This window comes from Gouania willdenowi, chromosome 15 (genome assembly GCF_900634775.1).
Source record: "Gouania willdenowi chromosome 15, fGouWil2.1, whole genome shotgun sequence".
In the NCBI taxonomy this organism is placed as follows: Eukaryota; Metazoa; Chordata; class Actinopteri; order Blenniiformes; family Gobiesocidae; genus Gouania; species Gouania willdenowi.
Genome location: NC_041058.1, coordinates 35,373,403 through 35,387,248, shown reverse-complemented (window position 1 = coordinate 35,387,248; position 13,846 = coordinate 35,373,403). Strand labels below are relative to the sequence as shown.

Below are 13,846 nucleotides of genomic sequence, written 5' to 3'. Positions count from 1 at the left end.
CTTTGCAGCATAACAACTAAACACAACATCATGTTTACTGTGAGCTCTGGGCTCCACTATCTGACCTGTGTACAAAGATCTGTGAGCTATGGTCTCCACTATCTGACCTGTGTCCATAGATCTGTGAGCTCTGGGCTCCACTATCTGACCTGTGTCCATAGATCTGTGAGCTCTGGGCTCCACTATTTGACCTGTGTCCATAGATCTGTGAGCTCTGGTCTCCACTATCTGACCTGTGTCCATAGATCTGTGAGCTCTGGGCTCCACTATCTGACCTGTGTCCATAGATCTGTGAGCTCTGGGCTCCACTATCTGACCTGTGTCCATAGATCTGTGAGCTCTGGGCTCTACTATCTGACCTGTGTCCATAGATCTGTGAGCTCTGGGCTCCACTAACTGACCTGTGTCCATAGATCTGTGAGACCTGCTGGGTTCATACCTGACTAACATCTCACTGATGTATTCTGGACCAAACCCATTCACACATTTATAACCAGCAGCAGAACTTTACAGTCTATTCTGAGGCTGACTGGGAGCCAGTGTAAAGACTTTAAAACTGGACTAATGTGTTCTGACCTCTTTGTTCTGGTTCAGACCTGAGCTGCAGCGTTCTGAACCAGCTGTAGATGTTTGATGAAGACCATTACAATAGTCCAGTCTGCTGGAGATAAAAGCATGGACCAGTTTCTCCTGATCTTTCTGAGTCATTAAACCTTTCACTCTGGAGATGTTCTTTAGGTGGTAGAAGATGTGTTTGTGATAGATTTGATCTGACTGCTGAATGTCAGATCTGAGTCAATCAGAACATCAAGGTTTTTGACTTGGTCTTTATCTTCTAAAGATCCAGACTCAGATACTTGCTGACAGCAGTCCTCTTTTCCTTGTTACCAAAGACAATCACCTCCATCTTTTCATGGTTTAGTTGAAGGAAGTTTTCACTCATCCAGCAGTTTACTTTTTCTAAGTAGTCACACAACACCTCAATGGGACCATAGTCATCTGGGTTCAGTGATAGATATAGTTGTGTGTCATCTGCGTAGCTCTGATAATCAACCTTACAGTTGTGTAAAATGTGTCCTAAAGGAAGCATATAAAGGCTAAACAGAAGAGGTCCAAGAACAGAGCCCTGATGAACCCCACAGGTTCACATTGGTAATCTGTCAGATTCAAAGTTTACAATGCTTACAAAATAACTTTGATCCTCCAAGTAGAACTTAAACCATTGCATTACTTTTCCAATTAGTCCTGGCTGTTTGTGGAGATCACCTTCCTGGATGTAACGGTTCCCATGGAGACACCACGCGTCAGGAAATCCAAGGTGCGCCAGTACCTCAGTGCTGCGCTGCACTCCGGCGTAACCAGCTCCTTCCTTGCACCACGAGGCTGAGCCCATGTGAAGCCACCCTCAGCTGGAATTCCCTCATACGGAGGCGGATAATGAGGATGGCCAAAGCCATCAACCCAAGTAATCGAAGACATAATCTGAAATGAACAGATCTGCCTGGTCGAAACAACGCAAGGCATGCCCTGAACGTCTCCACTTGCTGAGCTGAAAGGCACGCGGTGAGAGCCACTGAGTGCAGGGACAGTCCCAGGAAGACTGCTTCCTGTGTAGGGGACAACATGCTCTTTTCTGTCTTTATCAGAATCCTAGATCGGATAGGTGATGCAACAGAATGCTCGTGTGCGTTCTGGCCTCTGATTCCGATTGTGCCAAAAGTAGGTAGCCAATCATCCAGATAGGTGGCCAAGTGAATGCCCTGCCCCTTCAGCTGGGCTATCGCGGCCTCCGTGCATAGCACGAACACCCTCAGGCTCAGTGATAGGCCAAAGGGGAGCACGCGGTACTTGGAGCATTACCCCCGGAAAGAAAACCTCAGGTACTTCCTGTGAGGGGGATATTTTGAAACGTGAAAATACGCATCCTTCAGGTCGACAGAAGTGAACCAATCGCCCTTTCGCACCAGGCGCAGTAGTGAGGCGTGCGTAAGCATCCTGAACTTGTTTTTCCTGAGAAACCTGTTCAGACCCTGCAAATCCAGGATATGGCGAATGCCGGTCCCCCCTCGTTTGGGGACTTGAAAATACCTGGAGTAGAACCCGCTCTGGGACAACACGGTGGGGGGGACGATTGAGACTGCTCCTCTGCTCAGCAGAGAGCCGATCTCCTTCTGTATTACACGGGCCGAGTCTCCCTGGACCTGAGAGTGTATTATGCCAGCAAAGCGGGGAGGGACAGCTGCCAAATGCTGTCTGTAACCCTTCGATATCATCCGCAACACCCATAGTGGGCCACGATTGCTGCCCATCTTTCTTTCTTCAGGGAGAGAGTGGTTAGGCCCCAGCTGTGGCGTGATGGCACCCTCTCGAGGCAGCCTGCCCAACAGCAGAGGACCGTACCGCTGCACGGCGGAGCCCTCTGCCGGCGGAGCAGAGCCATATCCCCAGGGACGATTGTTCCTGGGGACAGCGTGGCAACGGAAGCTCAGCAGTTTACAACATGGAGGGGGCAAGAGGCCTCCCACCAAGTGGAAACAGCAGTAGGGCCCTATAAAATCTGTTTTGTTTTTTCCAATTTCTGTTTAGTTTTTTCCCAAATTCTGTTTTCCACTTCAATTTTTTAAATTCCTTTTTTTTTTTTTTTTTTTTTTAGAAATATTTATAATTTTTTCAACAAAATATTAGTTTTCAACTTCTTTCAGGAAACAAAATAAATACTAATAAATAGAACACTCATAATTAAACAAAAAAGTAAGCCAAAAAAAGCAAGATACAATTAAAAGGTAGATATTGTAGTGACATAGATTATTCTGAGTGCTTCTTTTTAATTATTTATGTCATATAAAGATGTATGAGAACAGCATTAATGTCACCCAATTTCCTCTCAGGGATCAATGATTTACTGAATCTGAGCAGGTTTAATGATTAAGTTAGGATCAACTTAGTTTACATTAACCTACATTAAACTATCCTATCTTCTCTAGCTCTGATGAGATGTTCTCACTGAAACGGTTGTACTTGAGGTAGCTAGCTGACTGTGAATGTGTACCTACGAGGCACGGACAAAAGGCTGGAAGAAAAAGTACTAAAGGACAACACGGACTGAGTTGTTTTTAGTTAGCTAGGCACAACAGTTCGAACCCTGAGCAGGTGAAGATGATTAAAGCTGTTCACATTTTCACGGAGCACCGCTGCGCTACACGAAAAATAGACAAAGCTTTCAGGGGGGAGGCGGTGCACCTAATAAGTGGTCCCTGGAAACATTTCCCCATAAATAAAAAGTTCCTTGCCCCACGGTGACGGTGTTTCATGCCAATTCTGTCCATTTTCGCATTTAACCGTTTTCATTGGTTGATTCCGTAATTCCGTCCGTGATTCCGTAAACCCGGATTTTATAGGGCCCTACAGCAGGTACCATCACCATGCTGCTTATAGTGGTGTACACAGCACTTTTATTTGAACAGGTGTGTGAATGCGTGCTTGTGGACATGAAAAGGGGGACAACAGCCAAACTACCCGTGAAACATGTCCTTTTCTCCTGACTGTCAGAGGGCCGTGCTTTGGTGGATGCACGCGTTAAAGCGTAACAGAGGGAGCTGGTGAACGAGGAACGTCCAGCTGCAACACCTGGGCGGGAGAAAGTGGTCTTCTTCCTCCTCGTCTGTGTATGCTGAGCAGGCTGTGCCAACACAGTTGCGGCTGAGGCCGAGGGTTTTCTGGGCCAGCCAGGCAAGCCTCGTTGAGGCTGAGGCGGGGTGGGGAGAGGAGCGGCCGGTCTGGGTGTCTTGAACTGCAGACCCTGGGGGGCAGCTTGAGACGTCCTCCTCCGTTTGGATGAAGACGTGACCGGGATGCTTCTGTGGAAGACAGAGGTGGAGAGCTTCGTTGTCCTTTTTTTTGGCTTCACAGCGCTGCTTCATGGAAACCCAGCTGGAGCCATGAGCAGCAGCAGAGACCATAAGGGTCGTGCCCTCTTCACTCTCTGTGGCAGGGAAGCCGTGAGGAGAAAGGAAGGGGTCCTGTGTGGACATCAGACGCGCCAGCCGTAGACAGAGCAGACCTTGCGCTTGTCTCTGGCTGAGATTTTGTTCCCGCACTGACAGAGGCGAGCCTGAGAACATTCTGTTCCCTCTTTGAGAGGAGCCTTGGCCTCCATGGCCGTGCTTGACACAGGCAGGAGAGCAGGTGGGGACCACAGCTGGTGTGCTGAGGTCGTGGAGCTCTGAAGCTTGCTCGGTGCAGAGCTCAAAGCGGGGCGGTCACTGGAGTGAGAGAGCCGCCGGGGCCAACGTGTGCCGGAGCGACAGCGTTGGAGGAGAGCCGACAGCCGGAGCTGCGGCTCTGAGGTTCACTTACCTGTGAACGGATCAGCACTTAACCAAGCAGAGCAAGGTAAGCGCTGGCTTCTTTCTTGACCTGGTGTGGTCTTTAGCAAGCTTAATCCTATCAGCGTCCGTCGACTGGAAGCCGAAGATCCGCCTGTGGACAGTTATGCTAACAGAACGCAAGATGTGCATGAGAGATAGAAGAGGTGTTTGAATGAGGAACTGCACATTTGCCCTCCCTCTTATAGAGGGTGGGAATGTCCCTGACAGATGGACAGGTTCTACCAGCCAATCAGGGCTTGGCGGATTGAAAAAAGTGCTTCTGAGTGCTGCAGGAAGTGTGCATCCCAAAGTGAGACATAGTGAAAACCTTCATTTATTGAGAAAATAGTGATTTTATTTTTAATTAGTTAGCTAAATATGCTAGTTAAAGTTATAAAGAAATCACTCCATGCTTGAAAAAACAGTATTTAAGGTTTTAAAGCGGTGAACTTTGTCTTTAAAAATTGCTTCTTTTTTTTTTTAACAGCAGAGCATGTTTGGGGGTATGGAATCCCACAGCTTAGCTCATTGATTGTCTTTAGCTCTCCACACACTCTTGATTTTGTTCTGGGCTAATAAACTGCACGTTGCAGCAAAACACATGGCGACTTAAGCATCTATTCTGATTATGAGTCCAACTAACGCTGCTTTATGTGTAAGTGAGCTGTTTCAAACACTTATCGGCTCAGTTTCTTCTGACCACAGTAATAATCAATTTAAGACCATAGTCCATCGTTTGTTTTTTACCGTCATAAACACGTCCACTCAGCTGCACTTCTATTCAACTCTATACGGAAGGTACGGATGTTAACTGAGGCTGTGAATTACATTAAAGCCTCATTGAGATTAGAAATTTATTTTTCAAGAGAGACCTGGCATTGCTGGGGGGGGGGCTTTAATGCAAAGGGATGCCCCTCAGCCTGCTGCTCTGAGGTGATGAAAACTTTAGAATCTTTAAGGCCCGTTTTCTTCGTCATATAGTTTGGAGACTGCCAACGTTCAAATGGCCATAACTTCTTTGAATATTCTGGTTTTTATGTGTGTGACACCATTGGGAAGCTTAGAATCCACACTTTGAGAAACTGTAAATCAAAACACTCGCTGGTCAACTTGTTGCTGCTTTTCTCATGGCCCGTCACAGATACTGTGGTTGAGTTGTACTGTATGTGGGAACTGTTTCTCTAAGATCTTTCAGGCAGTGTTTCAGAAGGTTCTTCCTTTTGTGCAGGATGAAGAGCAAGACCCATTACTGAACAGCTTTGGCCATCTGAAGGAAATACTCAACAACATTAAAGGTACGTTGGGCTGAATTATCAATACACTGACAGCTGTGATAGCCACTCAAACACACATCTGTATCACATTCATACGTGATAATTGATAAATAGCCATTAATTGGTTTTAATAAAACTGATTTATTGAAAAGATAAAAATCTGTTTGTTAGCCTGCTTTGCTTTACCGTTAGCATGTGTAGTGAGTGAATGTATTAATGAATGAATGAATGAGGATCAGGCTAGTTTTACATAAATCACACTTGAGTTCTGCATGATGTATTTTCTGTGTGGGAATTACTGTATTATATGATTTGTTGACAAAAACAATTCAGAAAATTATTTTTGATCTTTCGTGCGCTGCGCCCAGACTGGTTTTAATGATGCAACTGCTGCTAATCAACAGTTGCCATGGTTATCCAAACAAGATGGAAACTTGAGTGCTAGCTAACTAGAGATAACTACGTCAAAAGTTTAGATGAAGAAGTATGTTTTGTTTACTGCACTTTATTTTATTTATGTTAAAATTGTTTAAAAGCAGAGTTTATACTTTTATTGTGTAAAAAATGTTTAAAAAAATCCAGCAGGGATTTGTTTTTTGTAATTTCACATATTAAATATGTATTTATTTTTTATTCAAACAATGTGGGAAAAAGAGCAAACTGCTGTGGTGTTACATTTGAATAAAGTTAATAAAGCGTGGGATATTTAATAGTTGACTCCTGTACGTACTGAACCATGAATTTTTGTGTACCGTTACACCCCTAAATTCTATGTATGAATTATTACAGCCTACTGTGGTTCCAACATATGTGATGATCACCCCTCATCCTTCCCTTCCATTGCAATGTATGATGAGCTTTTACAGCTCCCACAAAAAGTTGTGAACTCTGGGAAAGTTGGAGCTGGAGTATCTGTGCAGAGCTAAGCCCCCACTGTCAGTGTGGGGCGGGCCCCCAGGGAACAGCTCTGTAAGACGGACAGGCACTGCTGGCTGAGGAGGAATTTATCAGACTGGATAAGCCTCCTCTGCTTTATCTTTACCTGTGTGTGTGTGTGTGTGTGTGTGTGTGTGCGATCCACTTCTGCTCTCATATTATCCCAAACCTTCACATTCTTCCTCTCAATGACATCATCTTTGCCTGAACATTGAACATTTTTCATCTTTATTAAGACTCATTTATACAAGAATTATTTAACATTATTTTATTGTATATTTCCTCTCAGATAAACGTCGTAGTTGTGTTGAGTAGAGCCTGATAAACCTGTAGCTGTTTTAACTCTGAGGAATCAGTGTTTTGGGAGCAAATATTGCGGGTGGGCTGCTGCTGCGAGGGTCCACAGTTACCCAGCTGTCTGCTAATGAAAGCCCACTAATTCCATTTGCTCTGGTGTGTATCTTCACCGCTCTCCACTAACAACAAAGGCCGAGCAGCAGGGGAAGCATGAATTAGTCCCCACAAGGTTTGTAAGCCCCTCTCAGTCTTATCCCATTCTCTCTCTTTTTCTTTCTGTGTTAAAACTCGTCTGATTGACACCGACATGTGCCAGTGAGCTGGACGCTGGTGCAGCTGGAACTATATCATCTGCAATTTTCACTGAGTAAATATAGCATGGAGTCTTGTCAGGCAGAGAGATAAATTGTTCTGGGAAAGGAAGTGTTGTCTCTTTTCTGAAAGAAGGGAATTTTTTTTCTGTTGCTAAAAAAATGTGTCCTCGCTTTACTCCTGAATAATGGAAGCTCAGTGCAATGAGTGGAGTTGGTGATGGACCATGTGTTGCACAACTTCAGTTCTCTGCTTCCCCATTAGAGATGCATCCCCAACATATAACTCTCACTATGGCCCAGGGTTAGAGATGGAAAAGCCTTAACTACTCACTAGTACCTGTCACACCGTTTGAGATGGTTCTTAAAGGAGCGTAGGGCAGGATTTAAGGAAAAATAAACATTCATTTTAAGTCTTTTTAAGGCTAATAGGTGATGATGAAGTGCTCTAAACCAAAGAGAATGAGTCCACACCTATTTATATCTATTGCCTTGAAAAGCTTGTGTGATACGTTTTGTACCGCTGTTCCGGTACCGATTTTCCCGCGCGGTTCTGCAGACATGAAGTGAATTGATGCTGGTGCGAGTTTTTGATGGCTTGGAGAGGCGTCCCAGTACCGGAAATAAAAAAGAATGAGAAGACGACGGCTTGAAGACTGAAAGAAGACAAGCACAGGGCACTAAACTACTGTTTGGTTCCACAGATGTACGCAGAGGCATGTGCACAGGTCTTGCAGTAAACAGTCACAATGGCGAGTAAATAAATAACTGTGCAGATCAAGTCACATTTTCTCATCGGAGTCCGACCCAACAGTGAAAACTAAATTTTGGCTCTAAGGGCCGGGTTGGTCGGGCTGGGATGCGAAGCGGGGCTGGGCTCGCTTCGCATTTGCACGCCGCTCTGACCCCAAAGGGAGCCGACAAAGGCAGCAAGGCCAGGGAGTAGGGGGGAAGCGCCACTGATGCGGCGAGGAGTGCCGAGCACCGGGCCTCCCACCGCTGGGCAAAAAGTGCTGCGGTGGCAGCTTCTCCTCCCGCCCTTATACTGTAACCACGGCGCAAGCCTAGCCCCGCTTCGCACCCCTGCCCGGCTGACCCAGCTCTTAGAGCCAATCCTTATCCAGAAGTTACGGATCTGACTTGTCAACTTCCCTTACTAAAAAATCCACGTTTAACTGAACTATCGCGGTGATAGTGCACCATTAACCCAACACAAAACTGCTCTTTTGGCTGTGAACAGAGGCTAAACTCGTTTCAGTTGCCCACAGCAATGGTGCCGGGTCAGGAAATGCCTGTATGTTGGAACGTCACGTGTGAACTATGTATATCCAAGCCTGTGGTCACGTGACTGCCGTAAAGTGAAACGAACAAAGACGGTCCGTCTCTTCAAACTTACATAAACGGTATTTCAAGAAGAAAGCCCCACTTGGAGCATTGATACAGTGCTGTATACTGGCCTGAGGAATCATTTAAAATAACATATATGGGTCAACTCTTTAGGTCACAAAGTCTGCTGTGTTTTTTGATCTATTTACATAATTTATGTATCAAAATGTATAAAAGTGATGTTATTCAAAAAGGCAACCAGGTGAGGATAAACCAAAGAAAAAATAAAACGGAGGAGGGGAAACAAAAAACAAACAAAAAAACAAGAGCCAGATATGTGGGATTGAAAAGATTGGTTTGGCGTGAGTGGATTAATATGTGGGTGGGTTCAGATCATTTTATTGCATGATTATAACCTTAGCAGGTTTCCACTTAGTAAAAAATATTTCTTTCTGCAGTATATATGATTTTCTCCATGTGGTATATTTCTTGTTTCTTCTTTGAGCTATTTCAACATTATTGTGCCCTAGTTAACACTTCCAAGACTTTACGTTTTTGTCCAATTCTTTTTGAATTTGTGGAATAATTTCAGGTAAATCACAGGATTTCTTTCAATTGAGATTAAAAATGACTCCCATCATGTGATAGAGGCTGTGCATTTCATTGAATTTGTGTATTTAGAGGGAATCTGAATCAGATGGAAATATATAGACAATGGTTCATGTTTTCTCTAGATGTGTTTTCATTACTCTTGGAAAAGCGCAAAATCAAATAGTCTAGTACAACCTGGTAATAGAAACATGTGAATTTAGAAAAAACACTCAATTATCACAAAAAACTGATTCTTCCATGACATTTCCATATTAAATGCATGATTAGCGATGAATGGAACCACTTTTTACACAATTACCTGGTCACATGACCACTTCTCTCTGAGAAAACATGGTTTGGCTTTTAGGTCAAACCCTGTGTTTTAGTTCAGGGGCCAAACACTGACCAGTTTATTTCAAGTGTGCCACAGGTTATTGGCGGAGAAAACATGTAATTTCATCATTGTGCCCTAGTTTGCTCTTCCAAGAACATTTTTGACCAATTCTTATTAAATTTGTGGAAAAATCAAAGGTTTTTGGAGAAATGTAAAGTTCCTGAACACCTGAATTTAGAAAAAAAACATCAAATATCGCTGAAAAGTTTTTACTTTTTCATGAGGTTTTTTCAGACGTTTCCGTATTAAATGTATGGTTAAAACTCAATGGAAACACTTTTTACACAAATAGACGTCACATTTTTTGATGTCTAATTGTGTAAAAAGTGTTTTCTATGGAAACTACAAATTACAATTTGATTTTGTTGAAAAACTAATGGAAACAGCTATTGATAGATGGAGAACTTTATTGTCATTCAGACAACACTTTTTTATTGACATTTTTGTTAAAGTTTGGTACATTGCCTTGTGGGATGTGGAGTCCTGTAGACAATGCATTGAAGTGTTGGTTTGACTCCATGTTTGTCCTAGTTTGTTCCCACTTTTGCCAGTGATATCTCCTCACTCTGCAAGATAGTTCAGTTTGGGTCAGATTCAGATCTTTCTGTATAAACCCCAAAATAAACATCCAACATTGTTTTGCGACAACGTTCAGTGAAAACACCACACGTGTTGGGAAGTCACTTTGTCAAATACAAGAAATCACAGTAAGAATGAAGTGTATAGAGTTTGGACTTCAGGAAATGAAGTGGGTAAACACCAGCAGATAACGAGGCTCCCCAAACCATCGCTGACTGTGGAACTTGTCCTCTAGACACTGGGACCTTGATATAAAAAAGAAATACTAAATTTAGTCTGATCTAAAAGGAGGATTGTGGAGTCCTTCCTCTCCCTGGCCTGGGTAACAGGCTTTAGATGACGTCTTTTCTTTTTCAGGAGCGGCTTGACAAAAGCAATGCAACAGTTGTAGCCCATGTGGTACATGTAGTAGATCTGAAGCTTTACAGCAGTCGTCTGATGTCAGTCAGATTCAATTGTCTGTTATACAGTTGTAAGACTTTTTGGGACGATATTCTCTGCGCCGAATAGCACGTACCACATTCCCGAGAAATCAGTCAAATGACTCGGTTCCATCAAGTGAAATAATGGGGCCCCCAGGGGCCCCCGTGGTACATACAGAGTAATGAGCCCCATTCATATAATAGTATGAGTCAATGATTCGGTACCATTAACTGTCGCAATATTTGACTCTAAAATAAATAAGAAATTGAGTTTAATGTAAATTGCTGAAAAAAGGGGGGTGGGCCCCGAATTGAATTGTGCGAGACATAATCGTAATCTACGTTGGATTACTTTTGAAACACTAAATCACACGACTGTTTCCCATAAATTTGGAAAAAATAACAGAAATGGGGGGGGGGGGGTCAAAAAAAGGGCTCTGAGCTTCTCATCATGTTCATAGAGTATTCATGCCAAACTGCATTCCTTTTTTGTACCTTGTCTGCACATGATGTCAAAGGTCAACACTACAAGAAGTGCAATCCTTTTTAGACAGCAATTTGTTTTGTTATTGCAATTAAATAACTAATTGAATGTATTTTATTGCATAATTGTGACCATCACCAGCCCTCCCTAAGGAAGGGTAAGAAACACTTTATTAAAGGGAGGATATAAAAAGAGAGGGCAGTGTTACACCTAGGTGAGGGGGTGGGGGGAGGTGGAAGCGCCAAGCAGCCCCGCCCCAAAGTAGTCATTTGAAAAAATGGGGAACCTGTGGGCCCCCATGACACGTACGGGGTAATGGGCTCCATTCATATATTGGTATGTGTCGGTAATATTTTGTAATATTTGACTGGCAGATAAATGAGAAGTCGACTTTCGTTTTTTTGTCCTTTTGGGGCCCAAAATCTAAAATTGGTCTCCGAGCGACGATGCGTACACATCCATAGATTATTGCTACCAAATTTCAGCCTGATCCATTCACAAATACCAGAGGAATAGTGATTTTAATTTTTTTGCAATACAATTATTGCGATTTGAATTCCCTTATTTTCTTTCTCCAAAAACAAAAGTTGAATCATTCACTTGAGTCATAGTTTGAAAAAACTTTCACTCTGACATTTATTCATTCTGCATATGAACATACATGACACTACATGCATTGTTCATCTATGAACACATGGGGAAAAAAATAAATAACAAAAATATAAAAAATAAAGATTCTGGGGAGAAATATTGATTTTTATTCTCATCACAAAAATGTGATATGGTCACATTTTAGTTGAACAAGATTCACAAAAGTAAAGTATGGAAATACAGTTGTTTAAGATTGTGTTCATTTAAAAAAAAAAAAATCTATTAATATTCCCGAAATTTCATGCGACCCCAAGGTTGAAAAACACTAATTCAGTGGCTCCTGAATAGATTTCTTTCTATAGTTTTATAATTTTAGGTCATCTCACATATGGGGAGGGACCAAGACTGAGACTTTATTTGTTAATTTTTCACTTTCTCTCTCTCATGTACCCCCTGTAGTGTCATCGCATACCCCTAAATGAACACGTACTTCCATTTGAGAACCCGTGACATAAAACATAGCAGATACTTTGATACATGTATGTGGTTACTTTATTTATTTATTTAAAAGAATTTCAGAACTTAACAGAATCAGAATCTGTTATAGAAGCAAAAATGTAATTTGACAGTTTGATAAATGTACCAATTTACTCGTTCTTGCAAGTTTAAAAAAAGACAAATAGTCGTAACAACTTGTAATGGTAAAATTTGTCATTATTGATATCGCAATGTATATCGTACTGTTTAGTATCTCGTATATATTGTATTGTGACATGCAAATTGTTAATTGTATCATCAGATTCATGGTAATGCCCAGCTCTATTACAAACCCAGTCAGCGATCACAATAGAACAAAAGACCTTTCACACAACTTCCTTATTTTGTACCGGAAATACGCACTCATTGTGTAAACCTACTTCCTGTTGCGGTCCGGGCAGGGCGACGGCTAAACGAGCAACGAGCACGAGTTGTAGCTTAGCGGGCTGTTCTTGTAATTGCCAAACGCATCCTTATCTATCGTTCCACTCCTTCCCTGTTAACGGTGAAAGTAGACCAAAATGGGTTCAGGCTTTTCGTCGGGATGAAGGACCAACGTTTACTATAACAAAGGGGAGTACTTTTGTCTGGAGCAGACACTTCACACCTGAAGACTACGTCTTGGAGATCACTGTTTGCCACTTGAAACCAGAGTCTGTCCCTAGCCTTTATCCTGGAATGATTACAAAGGAAATAGGAAGTCTTTGTATGAGCGGTGTCGTTAACGGAAGCTGTTAATGTCAGTAGGAGTCGAGGGAAAAGAAATTGCAACGAAAGCTTTGAAACTGGTCCATGATTATGCGACGCCGCCACTCGCGGGTAAGAATTTTCACCTCCTTTAACGTTAACAGTATGTCTTCATGGTAGAGTGGTGTGTTGTCTTCTTCAATCACTGGAATAGTTTGTCAATATTTTGCTACAGCTACGTTAAAGGCGTAAACAGCATTTGCCTCATATCGCTGTCTAATTTCCTAGCTATGTAGTTGTGTAGCGCACACACTAATGATTAGTCATTCTAGTTAACGGTTCAGTAGCAGTTAGTCTGATTGCTCTCTAACGTTACTTACCTTGATACTTATGGACAAATTCTTCATGGAAAGATGTGTATCCTTTATCCAGACTTTTACCATGTCTGCAAAGCTATGTAGACTTATTGATCCATTTCTGATCCCAGTTTCCTGCTGTGTTGACATTTTCCCGGAAGTCCGCATACACTATGATTGTGTGTTTTCGGCTATTGTGAGAAATGTCTGTAGTATCAGATAATAGAGAAGTTTTCTGTTCAGTGAAAGTAGGAATGGCAAAGAGTGGTTTGTTGGTGTTGAGGATTGAATCTCATCGTTCTACTTGACATTGATTGACTGTCATCACTCAGACTAAACTCATTCTGATGGATTAGTGCTGGACTACACTCTCATTCCTGGAATACATCTCGCTCGTACGTGCGTGTCTGTGTGTGCGTCTGTGTGTGTGTCTGTGTGCGTGCACTCGTGGATCTTTCTTTACTGAAGTCTCTCAGCCTCAGATTGTGAACTGTTTCATTTTATTTTCTGCTCTTCATCCTCCTCCTCCCTCCCTGCGCTGCGGCGAAGGTCAGCTTTTTGACAAGTCTGCAGAACAAATGGTGTGTCTGTAAATCCCTTCATTTTTATTCATACAAACACAGGTTTAGAGCCCTGTGCAGACGCATCGCATGGCTCAAGTGGCCTTTTGACTGACAGCTTTCTTCCTTTCATC

General features: G+C 42.7%; 1 protein-coding gene across 2 annotated transcripts in view; it reads left to right on the top strand.

Moving 5' to 3' along the window:
• Positions 1-13,846, top strand: part of gbf1 (golgi brefeldin A resistant guanine nucleotide exchange factor 1) — a 164,048-nt gene that overhangs the window by 13,377 nt on the left and 136,825 nt on the right. For both annotated transcript variants that reach the window (XM_028467807.1, XM_028467806.1), the window contains exon 3: positions 5,596-5,662. In XM_028467807.1, coding sequence (XP_028323608.1) covers positions 5,596-5,662 — 67 coding nt within the window. The remainder of the gene's footprint in view (positions 1-5,595; positions 5,663-13,846) is intronic.